Source organism: Microtus oregoni, unplaced genomic scaffold (genome assembly GCF_018167655.1).
Source record: "Microtus oregoni isolate MIOR12 unplaced genomic scaffold, Mior012 000029F_ref0000214, whole genome shotgun sequence".
Lineage (NCBI taxonomy): Eukaryota > Metazoa > Chordata > Mammalia > Rodentia > Cricetidae > Microtus > Microtus oregoni.
In genome coordinates, this window is record NW_024543088.1 from 30,765,397 (window position 1) to 30,778,775 (window position 13,379).

Here is a 13,379-nt window from a genome sequence, read left to right on the forward strand (position 1 = left end):
ACTGTGTTTTTTACCACTCCCTCACCATACGATGCTTTTCCAATGTTTAAGTTTCATCCTTTCTATAAATGCTAATTTATTCCCGGATTTGGACCTTTTCCTCTCCGTCCGTACACATTACATTTCTTTTATATGATGCGATAACAGATGACACAACCATTATTTTAGTCATTGCTTCCAGAGCCATCTATACAGAAGCTATATAGGTAAAAGCAAATTTAGACTATAAATTTTCTCCTGCATCACTAGCAGCCAGTACTTGCTAAGTTCTTGTTTGCACATATCTTTAGTTGCTGACTTCAAAGGTGTTTCTCAGATAAAATAAACTATGATCTTTTATCGGTAGTCCCAATGATAATCAGAATATATAGCAAAATGGTAGCTAAATGGCCACCAAATCCACAACCTTGTATAATTAACTATTTCTGTGGTTTATTTCCAAGATGCAATGCCATTTATTCTTTTAAGCTATGCATGGTCTTCCATCATGAGACTGCTACTTCAATTCCTTATTCTTAAACAATCAGAAAAATAAAAATCTATTTCTGGAGTCAAATTGAAGTATAAGTCAATATTAAAATAGTTTTTCTATGACTATGGTTCTTAAAAATCAATCTCTAGAGTAGCAGCAGTGTCCTCTAGCAAGTTCGTAAGAGAGCATTCTCCAAGGTCCATCACAGACCACGCAATGAGACCCTCTGGGTGTGGAACCCAGCAATCCTGTCCCTGACCTAACCAACAATATTGACATTTTTTCTCCAATAGTCAAGTTTGCTCTTCTGAGGAAACAGAACTTCATTTATGTCAGAGAGTGAAAACAAGTTAATAAAATTTTAATTCAAATATCCGTTGTACCAGCTAAGGTCAACACTGTTTGCTTTTATTGTATGATTTAAATTACACCTCACAGTTGCCTGATACTCTAGTAGTTCTAACCAGAGGAAAGTGAGTGAAATCAGCTCAGCCAAGGTATGAAAACTAACAGAAACTACAAGGATCAACAGTTGAAAGAACATATGGAGGAAGGTAATCAAGTTAGACTATTGCAGCTCGTGTCTAGGCAGGGTGAAGGGTCAGTGCTAAGGGAAGAAAGGATAATGGCATAGAGATTAGAAAGATTCCAGCTTCCAGCATCAGCTAACAACACCACCATGCATCAACTGTGGTCTCCTACAGTGGTGCACAGGATACCAGAGGACATATCCAGTTCTATGCTGAGGAGTTAACATGAAGCTTCAGCTTCAAAGGAACAGACGATAAAAGTATCAACCAAAGAAACAAACACAATCTATCACTGAGTTCTGGCTTTAACTTGGCTCTTCATGTCTTTTCTTACTGGCCCCATTAATCTTGAAAGAAATCCCTTCTACAAATTAGGAGGAAAGGCACACAGTTGTATCTTTGCTGGTTCAAGGGATGCAAAGGTTGTTAGTGCTATGTGTAACTTCCCAGTGCAGTGGCTTTCCCGGATAAGCAAGGCAGCTACGTAGTGTGGGGGTTAAAAAGATGCTACAGTCCTTGACTAATTAAGCCACTGGTGTTGGAACCAACTTGAGGTATCTCAAAGCACCAGGTTCCTTCTTGAACCCACCTGAGAGTCAGAAGGAGCTCACAATAACTCTTCAAGCCTGGCTTGTCTTGACTTGGGGCTTATATGCACATCTAGCCACAAAGACTGTTTTGTTTTTCCTTAGTTACTATCATATCACCAGTACTTCAGATCATAATTCATGTTCACAAACATGTTAACGGTTATTGAATATCTTACTATCTCACACTCTTGGTGTCAGCAAGACTTTCAGTTTACTAGCCATGAAACAAGCAGATAGTGTGTGCCCTGAGGGTTAGTAAAATCTGTATGTACACGACTGTTTTGTCTTTAATGGAGGAAAGGTGATGGTCATACCAGACTAGAGTAAAGTACACCTAAGATTGGGTAGTGTTCAAGGTAATGTTCTGAAGACAGTCCATAACCCAGCACCTTTGTGGGTTCAAATGCAAATTACTTGCCATCACTTTGTTCGAGTTTCCCAGGTCATAAACTATGAATGACGTGAGGTCGCTGTGAAGATTAAACGGGATGGCGTGAAAAGTACAGTGCCTAATACAAAGCTAAAGCCAGAGAAACCTCATTTCGGAAAGGCTGTTGTCTTTTCAAATGTCCTCTCAATGTCTGGCATGAACAGAGTGTGAGGTCGTGAAGCACGAAGAGAGGGATTAGGTAAAGTTTAAATAAATATATTGAGCAGCTTATAACTGAGTCCGATACTCACTGCACCATGCTTAGACTGCAATAAGAATATCAGATTGATGGGATATGTGAAAAACAATAAAAATCCACTCTGTTTAGTCACTAATCCAATCATACTACCCTTTGCTTATTTCAATATGTTATTTGTCCATGGTGTGTTGCTTATTACTGGTATCAGGCCATATGCCCACAAACACTGTTTTCACAGCCACCATTGTATCACACGTAGTCCTGATCGTAATTCATGTTTTAAAATACGTTAAAGCTGTTAAATATTTTGCTTTCACCCTCTGCATAACTAAGAAACTCAATTTAAGTATTAATCCATTCTACTAAGTAGGTTTCCATTGGAAATGACAATACTTCTGTCTCGAAGGAGCAGCAGAGACCTGAGTGTTACAAGAGATGCCTACATTTTCCGAATTATCTAAAGACGACAGAGCTGCATGCATTTGGTTTTGATGACTGAAAGTAAAAGAAAGTCGAATCGCCTGCCTGTAACACGAGTTAAACACTCAGCACGGAGTGCTGGATGTGATTGTTACTTCCGCCTCTTCTCAGTGGAACGTGCTTGCTAGGTCTGGAAGAGGGAAGATACTGCATCAACTTCACATAAAAAACAACCTTAATTGTAAGAAGGATACATACAAAGATGAAACTTAAAAATGTTATAAAAACATGATGCTGAAGCTGCTGAGCAAAAACACTACCACATTATCCAAAGGCAAGAAGGAAGGAGGCACCAACCATAAATCATAAAGCGAACATCTACTGTTTTCTCTACACAACCCCACAAATTCTCAGAATTCCTCAAATCCAAGGACTTCTGCCTCTGTGTTCTTTTGTTTCACAGATGAAGAGCAAGGCGGCGGGGGAGGGGGGGGCGGAAATGAGCACATCAAACTCACATAAACGAGTTGAGACACAAATCATGACTCAAATCTAGACTTCCAAACTTCTAAGACAGGGCAATTTCTGTAGGGCTCCATAGCTATTCATCAATGCAAATTTACGGTCATACCACACATAATGCTAAATATTATGGCCCATGTAAAGAGATGTCCCCAACAAGCTCATGGCTCCAATGGGTACCTCTATTTTGAAGGTTTTGGAGCCTGTAGATGGTAAGGTTCACTGTGGAAGGTATATCACCAGGGTAGGTGTTTGATCAGTACACTACTCCCTGACACCAGATATAATTTCTGCTTTCTGGACTGTGCCTGACACCCACTGTTCACGCTCCTGCTGCCTCAGATGATGTCATTGCTATCCCATAATGTCTTCTTCGTGGTGACTGACAGAGATTCTTCTGAAACTGTGAGCTGAAATAAAGCCTTCATTGAGAGAACTGTCTCTGGCAGGTATTTTGCTCTCATTGACATAAAAGTAACTAATATTCCAAGTGATAATTCCAACAGGCCTAAGGCTTCTTCGCTCAGAACAAAATTGATTGCCAACCCAGTTACATGCCCAAAATCTCAGTCTTGAAAATTATTACATAAAAAGGTGGCTTAGAGCTGGACATGGTGGCACATGTTTTTAATCTCTGAAGGCAGAAGTAGGTGGATTTCTATGAGTTTATGTCTAGCCTGGTCTACACACTGAGTTCCAGGCCATAGCGAGAGCCTGATACACACACACACACACACACACACACACACACATATCAAAGACAAACAACTTAAAAAATGCTAGCTCAACAATGCATCTTTAAAATAAAAGTGATAATTTGGACTGCGATCCATTATGTTTTGTTTTCCATAGCAAGCATGCATAGGCATCAAAACAGAATATTAGAAAGCTGACAAGATAGCTGATTCCTCTACAATAGGAGAGTGAAAATGGGCAGAAGGAGGGGAGGAAGAGAAGGAGGAAGAAGAAGAAAGGGAGGGTGGAAGAGGAGAGAAAAGGTGGGGAAAGGGTAGGAAGATGGGTCAAGGACACAGAGATATAAAAGGATTTTTTTTTTCTCCAAGGATCCTTTATGAAATAAGTAGAGGAAACATAACTTAAGTACAGGACTTCTGGTCTTGTTCCATGTTTATTCTACAACCCAGGTACCAATATAGCCTCAGCATTCTACTGGTGTGTATAAATTAGTTTTCAAAGTTCAACCTCAGAACATCTAACACATCAATTCTCAAAAATGCTGCTCATTGATTCAATCCACCCATCATCTGACACTGAAAGATGGATGCTGATGGTCCGTGTGCATCTGTCTGCCTCCCTTCCTCGGGTTATTGAGAGCCTTCCTGTATTTGCATCACTGCTTTGCCTTTGATGCTGATGCTGACGCTGACATAAGGCCCGTAGGTAAAAATCCACACTGAATCTTATTTTGAATTTGCAGGCTCACAAATAAAGCATGATTTGCAGAGTCTTTCTCCTTGCCGCACAGGAAATATTTCTTCTTTAAATCCTAGATAAACAACAACACAGAACTGAACTAAATTCAGTTTTGAGTAGTACTGGAAAGGGTGAAACTATTTTGAAATGCAAAAGGAGCCTTTGGAAAGGCGGTTTCAGATTTCCCAGATTTTCATTCCCAATTAGAGCAATCATATAAAAGATGCTTTTTAATTACCTTATTTATAGAATCTAGTATGTGAATGAAAGTTGGAGCAAAAATGAAAAACACTTTAACGTGCTTTGAGGCCAGAAACATTTTTCCAGTATCCAAATAGCTGGAGATAAATTTCTCAATTTGCCTTGTACTGAGCTCTGTTTAGCCTAGTTGAACACAGTCAGTATTTGAGGATCTAATACAAGCCTGACTGCTTCTCATGGGTAGTCATTGTAGGAGCAGGGGAGATTCCAGGGGGTAGAGATTGGAATGGCTGCCTCTTCTTGCTACAGAAAAGTTATTTGTACTTGGTGACCCTTTGAACAGCCTGTAAAAGCTTCTGGGTCTTTTTTTCTGCTGTCCATCCCTTTGGGCTGTTCCTCTGGCTAAACACAGAAAGAGCAGAACCAAAGCCCATGATCCCATGTCTGCAGAACCAGCCATAGGGATGTTAAGACAAGGACACCGTGAACTTGAGGCCAGCCTAAGTTTTTCTTTCAATGAGAGGTGCTCTTTGACTCCTCAGTAATGGGGTCCCTTTTGGGCCAACATCCAAGCAGCTTAGATGTTAAGGAAAAGAGAAAGTATCTGTGAAAAGACAACAGGTGTCCTTTTGGACTTCTGCCTAGGCACCGTCAGTGGCATCACAACAGCTATGTCACTTAACTTCTCTGGGTGAGAACCTCACATTGGTGAGGAAAAGAGAAGGGGACTTTAAAACGTAACTGGAGAGATAAGAAAACTAAAATTAGTTTATATGCGTAGGTCCTAGGAAAACTATACCATGTCCTATAAGCAAGGATGCTAACAAGATGAACCGCTTGTCTTTAAGCTCAGTTTGTTTTCATTTATTTTGTGTATTTATTGTCTATCCCAAGTCTATAACAGAGGCATCAAATCTTTCTTTGATGCCCATGCTCTCTTAACACTACATAATGCTAATAAGAAAACAAAACCAAGGCAGGAGCCCTACAGTGTTCCTGATTAAACACAGTTCCCAGTTCTAGCTTCATCAGAACCACCATGCCTAATTTCCTGAGTGCTCCTTAATAGCCGAGTGCCCCAGGTGCCCTGTGGCTACAATGTGAGAAAACCTGTTGATGGACAGAATTTACACAGTGTTTTAAACCCATTCATTGTATGCTCTACCTGAGAAATCTAAAGCTACCACCAACAAACAAAAATGTTGAACGTAACTACTTCAAAACAAAGTCCTCATGCCAATAGTAACTTAATAACAAATTCAGTTATGGAAAAAGTTTATACTATAAATGTAGTGGGATGTGGCTGGAGAGAATAAAAAGGCAAGGCTAAGAAAGTGGTCACCCTTGGACCCATTGCTGGGGATAACAAATCTGCTAATGGCTGCTTAAGTCATACAATCCATTCCCAGCCAAGCAGCTGGTCAGCTGGAATCACTTTCAGAAGAGAGCACAGAATAGTCGGTGTTCACATGTTCTCCCACACAGCGAATTTTCTTTTGAAGAAATCAAGGTAGAAAGCAAACGAAGGCATTACTGCTGCGGAACATTCAGTCTTCTCTCAGGGTCTCTAATTATAGTAGAATTCCACATTCTAGCCTCCTGGGTCACCTCCAAGGACTCGGAAGGATGAATGGAGCAGTAGCGTGTCTGCAATAAACAGCTCCAGAGCCTGCTTGTGGGTCCCAGCTACAAGTGCAGAGACTGGGAGCCGGGATACACATCTCCAACCCTGCACTGGGCCACATGCCTGGAACAACATGGCAATTCAGCAAGCCTTTGAATCAAACGAGCCAAACGCTCTAGACTACTTAAAGATCTTGAGTCCCAGAAAGGCAAAGAGATCTCTTCAAAGTACCACCCCTAGAACTGGACAAGAAGCTGTACGTCCTGCAACTGGTGCCCATTCTACCACATCATATGTTAGATTTGACTTCTCCCACTGCAACGCTCTCTCTGGTTCTCATTGTTGTTTAAAGAGGAAGCGACTTTTCACAAAATTACTTCCCAGTTCTGCTAAATTAAGGACTGCGAAAGCATTTCCCTTCTCCTCCGGAGGGCATGAACAAATTTCTGTTGGGAAAACAAGTTGGTTTCCTGCCTTCTGTCCTCTGGAAACAAATTGATGTTCTCCACAATGCCCATGTAAAATATCAGCTTTATCTTTCCCAGTCTGGAATCATCTCAACGCATGAAAGTGATACTTAAAGCTACTATCTGTCCAACTCAGCATGTAAAACCAGTGTCCCTGCTATGGAAAATAAATCATTTTTCCAGAGGTGAAACTCCAGGATACCTGCTGAAATGTTAAAAACTCAAATTATGCCCTCAAGAAGACTAACCAATCTATTAGCAAAGACATGGGGTAGGAGAGCAAGGTGTTTAAGATCAAGGCTTATGTCTTAGCTTTTGCTACCTAGACAGAGTCTCAAGTAGCCCAGGCTAGTCTCAAACTAACTATATTGTAGAGGCTATCCTCCAACTCCTTATTCCCCTGTCACTAGTCCCTGGGTGCTGCAATTATAGCCATAGCTACCACATTTAACTTAGTTTTCTCTTAGATTTTCAGTACTAAGCATGATGGTCACATAGTAGGTGCTCATTAAGTATTTGTTTAAATAAAAATCCCTCGATTGCTGGTGTAAGGAATGCAGCATATTAACAACAAATAGGTATTTCAGCTGCATAGAGTGCTCTATTAAATATAGCCATGAAACATAGAAATCAGGAAAGACAGTGCAGAACAATGGTGTCAGAGAATGGAACAAAGATGCAATACAATGGACGGAAGCATCCTGTACTCTGCTAAGATGTACCCTGGCTTAAGCAGTCCACTACCATCACTTAACCATGGGCTAACAGCAGTAACGCAGCAGGAGTCCACAGTGAGTGTAGGGAATGCATGTTTAAAGATAATGGGCCGCTGAAAGTAAACGGCTAGAGTAAGAACAGAGGGGATACTTGAAAGTGAGTCTGTTTAGGGTTCAAACCACAAGGCAGACTTTCTTTCCTACTTTTTCCCAAAGCAAACAGAGGTCTGGGACCCGACTCCACACACATAAACCACCACACAGAATAGATAATCTCTATCCAAGCTTCTCCACTAAGTCATCTTATGCGGATGCTTTCTATTACGATCTGCTTTGCACGATTGAGACAAGAGGTTCTGAGGCTTTAACACACATACAGACAACCATGTGATTTTTTTTGGAATATAGATTTGAATTATAAATCTGGAAAGAGCCTGAGAGTCAGCATCCTTAACAAGCTCTGGGGCAATGCCTGAAATGTAGACCAAGAGTGGTGAGGCCTGAGATAAATGGTTACTGGCTGGCTAGTGGCGTCACTAGGTGGGTGTGGTGCTCTGGATGAGAAAAGCCCCCATATTGGAAGGCTTTGTACACAGCTAGTGGACCTCTCTGGGGAGGGGAGGAGATATGACCTTTTTGGAGGAGGCATGTCACTGGGGAGGGTGGGCTTTAAGGTTTCAAAAGCCCACACCATTCCCTATGAGTCTCCCCCTCTTTCTTTCACTCTTTCTTTCTGATCATTATTCTATGTAAGCTCTCTGCTGCTGCTCCAGAACCAAACCTGCCCGCCACCAAGCTCCCTGCCATGATGATCATGGACTCATCCTCTGAAGCCATCAGCAAGCCCCCAGCCAAATGCTTTCTCTAATAGGTTGCCTTTGTCTTGATGCCTCTTTAAAACAAAGCTGACTAGTAGCATGGAATAATTTTATATTGTTTTGGTTTGTGTTTTTGTCTTAAGGAACTATGCACAAGTCCCTCCCTGGAACCAGCTAAATCTGAATCTCAAGAGGTGCAGTCTGAGCCTCTCTACATAGAAAATGTTCTACAGGTGTTTGTATAGGCAACCTGCATCAAGTTGAGAACCTAAGCAAAGAAAAAAAAATGATACAGTCAGGAGAAAGGGGAACAGAAGAGAAATGTCAGTTACCTCTATATCATCTCTCCTAAAACTCTCCCCTGAATACAAACCACCTAGGGCTTTGTAGAAATCAGTCTGTTCGACAGGCCTAGAGCAAAAACGAGCATCCAGCAGTTCTAAATGTGTCTGCAAACCACAGTCTGTCACCCAGCACCTCAATATGTGGTTCTCAAACACATTGCACCTGAGACGGTTAAAAAATGGTGCACCTCTTTGTTCCCATCCAACATTCTAATTAATTGTTTTGGCTATGACCCTGCATGAGAACGTTTACGAAGCCTACCAAGTGGTTCTAGAGTGCAGGCAAGTTTCCGAACCACAAGTTTAAATATTAAACACTCTCCATTATTTCTGCGGCTCTAGCCCCCGAGATATAATTTCTGTGAAAGTTACTTCAGATACATCCAACTCAGTCTTTGATACAATGTAATTACCATGAGATACAAAGATCCTTGACTCTGACTCTGAATTGATCTATTTTCCTCTTTATCCTGGATGACAGGAAGTGATGTTAAGGAATAAGGAAGGAAGCAGACCTGATCTTACTTGTGAGTAAGGATACTCACAGGTCTGCTTGGCTGGTCTGCTTTTCAAACGGCAAAGGCAATGTGAAGGTTGCCTGACGCTGGTGACAGGGTTTATGTCTAAATAGGCCATTAGACTATCGGAAAGCATTGTGCAGTCAAGTGAATCACGTGATGACTCTTTGACTCTATTTAAATTAGTTCTAATACTAATACTTAATAATGTTTTCTCATAATTACACTTGAATTTACGGGGGGAAGAAGTTGATTGCAATAAAAAATTAAAGATGTTCCAATTAGAATGGAATACAGATGCAACTGCCCCTTGATATGCTCCTTTAGCCTTCCAGAAGAAAAAATTAAAGTTAGCTGCAGTTTTTTTTTTTTTTAGCATGCCACATTCATTGGCTTAAAAAGCAGAAGTATTAGTGTCAGCATGATTGATATTTGAGCAGCTCAGCTTTCTAAAGTCCAGGAATTAAAACTCATTAAGATTTTCATTTCCTCCTCATTGGTATAAGTAATTATGAGCCCTCTGCAAAACGACCACAATATTGGCTTATAGCAAGAGCTATCATCACCTTTTTCACAGAGCTGGGATCCACAGTATCACTGTTGTCTGACTTAACATAGAACTTTTGGCCCAGTTCCTCTCAGGTCTATTTCTGAAATCCCATCTCCCTTCTGAGCTCCCTAGACTAGAAGCACGGCTGGAAGTCTACTCTGATTATGGGGCAATGTAAACCACCTGAAACTCTGAGAAGCAGACAGTGTTCTTTATGGGCAATAAAAAAAAGCCCACAAAATATCGCTGAGAGACATGTCTTCATTTGACGATTGACCATTAATTGCTGTATAAATTAGAGGCAAAATGTTACCAGGAACCATTGCCAAATAACCAGATTTAATGGTCAAATACCAGGTGTCGCCTAAGCAGAAAAACAGTTTTTCATAGTAAAATGATACTCTGTTGTTAACCCAAGGTCCAAGAAATGCTTACCTAACTAGAATATTATATTAATCAATGATTTATGAAAGATTGGGTTTTCATTTTAAAATGGATTCTGTTATACACTATGTATATATTTAGAGATACAGATCTTTTCCCATATGTACATTGTCAGACAAGGAAATACCCACCGTGTCACGAGAATAGTTTGCCCCGTCTGAAAGCTACCAGCTAATCTTTACCTGCAGCATTTCAGATCTTTCCACAGTGCCAAGGTTTACCCTAGGTACGAAAACGATAAACCTACTAACTAAATACTCCAATAACCATACTGAGCAGATAGCTGCTCTTGTCAACACTCTAGTTTGGTTAATCAGCCTAGAAATTGGTAGCTCAACACCACTCCCCGAGCCTAAGTACATTGCCACAGTGACTGACATTCCAGTTAAAAATAAAACCTCGCTTCAAATATAGCTTCTCCCGTTCTGGGTAATGAATATGGTTTCCTAAAAGTTGACATCATTTCTCTGATTTCAGCAGGGTTAAATACATCCTCTAGCCCTACTGGGTATCTGGTCACATCACAACCATGTGTGGGCATTTTAAGGAGGGGAAGGGACCTGCACAGAGGGGGTTAAGTTCAAGCGACATCCAAAGTTACAATTTTAAGAGCTGCTTGGTTTATATGCATCAGATATGCTAACCAGAAGTTGATCTCCACAGTTCAGATAGCAGTTGGTGGGTGTACATTTTGCAGATTTGCTTATGAGGGGAATTTTAATATGGACATGTCCAAAACTAGTGAACAGCATCGCGTTCAGGAGCCAGGCAGTACTTCTCTACCCTGATCTTCTTAGAGGTCAGTTCCTGGGCACGCTGTTTCAAGTAGATACAATTTTTTTTTTATCTGATACCCATTCAAAATGCAGTCGAATGTGGTCATACACACCCAGAAGCACCATGTTTGTAGGGTGGGGTGGAGGAATTCAAACATTTTTTTTAGCAATGCATTATTGGATATCAGCTATAAATGTCTCATCAGCAATCCTAAAGCAAACAAAACAGATTTATCCAGTCCATCCATTTTAAAGGAAAGAAATCATATTACCAGCACATCTTTCCTCCCCCTCCATTTTGGGAGGGTATCTTCTCCATCCCCCCCACCTCCCCGCCGCCCCCCGCGCGCGCGCGCACACACACACACACCCGGAGGGGGGAAAAAAAAAAAACTCATCCGACTTCACTACGCAACTAATGGGAGTATTAAACATTGACTTCCACGCTGTGGGAGTTAGTGGCCTTCTCGCTACATTCCCGCTGCTGCAACGGACATAGCATATCCTCCTCCTATCGACCTAGTGTGATGCTCCTCCCGCTCTGGAGCACTGCAGTCCCCTCGCCGAGGGCTGCCCTGGCCACACGCACAGGCAGCGGGAAGTGCCCCGATGGGGACAGGCACATACCTTTGCTCTCCATTTCGGTCCCTTTAGAGTGCTGGGAAGTTCAATGGAAGTTGGCAGGAAGATGTGGGCCCGCTTCAGATCCCCAAATCTGGAAAGGCAATCTGATGATTTCGCCCGTACTTCCTTCTTTCCCTTCGGGCTTCCTGAAAGATGGGATTTCTTAAACCTTGAAGCTGCGATCAGCCACCAAAGGACACTTAGCAGCAGCAGCAGCAAATTGTTTCTACAGGGGTTAGGTGGCTATGCACAGCTGATACTGAAAAGCATGCACAGGCCCGCGCAGGATTGTATTTATTTAATTATTTTTACCTGCGTCTGGAAGCTGCGAGCAGGAGCTGTCCTCGGAGCGTGGTGCTGCAGGTGTAGTGACAGATCATCCCACTTTGCTCTGGATGTACAGCAGATTTGCATGGGCGCTGGCACGCATGCGCAGAGAGTCCCCCCCCTCCCTTTTTCACCGCCCCCCGCTCCCCCGCCCGCCCTGGCTTCTCTCCCCAATAAGGTCCTCAGTATCCCAGCCCTAAAGCAGTAGCATTCGGTCACAGAAAAGCGCTGCTAAAAATAAACACCGGACCGGATTCTCCCCTGCAAACTAGAAAACGGATTGGACTGGAACGGCGCTTCAATCCCATCCGATTTTCCAGGACTGCTTACTGAAGCTCTCTAGAGGAGGCTAGGGTGTCTGAACTGAGCACGTTGCGGTCCCCAAAGCAGAGGGATTTATGAATCCTGCTTAGTGGTCATGATGTGGACTCCTCTTGGTTGCTGCAGTAACTTCCCAGGCGCCTGCCTCCCCTGGTCTCCCTACAGACTTCCTACATCTTCCTCCATCCCCAGGCTTGTTTGTTTTGCTTCTCGGGTAGAGTGGCAGGAGTTCTGAGCTGTGGTGCTTTAGCATCCTCTGTTTTCTGTGCCATCCAGACTGGGTGTCTCCTATGGCCTCCACCCCAACACTGTTCCCTGAAGGCTCCAAGGTTTATAAAGTTGTCCAAACAAAGCGTTCGTCCCGGGGTGTTCCAAGGTACTCTGTTTATCTTCTTTCCAACACCTACACAAAAGGAAAGTTCCCAACGGGTGGAATGGCACCTTGTAGACATAACTATATTATATTTTGAAATAGAAAAATATGTCCCTTCCTACTTTTTTAAGTGCCAAGGCAAACATTTTTTTTTCTTGTTTCAGGAGGTAGAGAGGGCACAAAAGGCCAAATACCACAGGGTGCTATTCTCAAGCCTACACTATATTTTGTTCGTGTATAAAATGCTCAGTTGGGGAAAATGTTATATACTTGCTATTTCTTAATTGTCCAAATTTCCCTAAGAAAATAGCTGCTCCTCAAAACAGCAATCTTTTTCTTGGGCATAAAAGCAAATCTAGAAGACTCAGATAGCCGCAAGATCTATGGAAGGAGATAAAGGGATTACTCACACACATCAAAGAGGAGGTTCTTTCCACAGTAGATTTCCACCCCAACTTGCAAAACACGGAAATGAAATAAAATTTACTCCCAACAAAGAGCGTGGGGCCCATGATAATTTAATCTTTTAGTGATTCAGAAGGAATCCTGAGATTCGCCAGTGCCTTAGGCTATGACTACCAATTTTTATCATCACATGACTCAACAAGACATGGACTCTCATCGGTTATGGTATCCTCTGAGTGACTTCCAGGGATGTAACAAACAGTGGAGGATCAGA

The 13,379-nt window shown here is 42.1% G+C and overlaps 1 protein-coding gene across 1 annotated transcript in view; it reads right to left on the reverse strand.

The window, feature by feature from the left end:
- The window catches only part of Fgf12 (fibroblast growth factor 12), a 530,585-nt gene extending 518,458 nt beyond the window's left edge, over nucleotides 1–12,127 (reverse strand). The window contains exons 1-2 of the mRNA XM_041677851.1: nucleotides 11,992–12,127; nucleotides 11,683–11,825 (exon numbers count right to left, since the gene is read on the reverse strand). Coding sequence (XP_041533785.1) covers nucleotides 11,683–11,695 — 13 coding nt within the window. The 5' untranslated portion in view covers nucleotides 11,696–11,825; nucleotides 11,992–12,127. The remainder of the gene's footprint in view (nucleotides 1–11,682; nucleotides 11,826–11,991) is intronic.
- Between the last annotated feature and the right edge of the window lie 1,252 nt (nucleotides 12,128–13,379).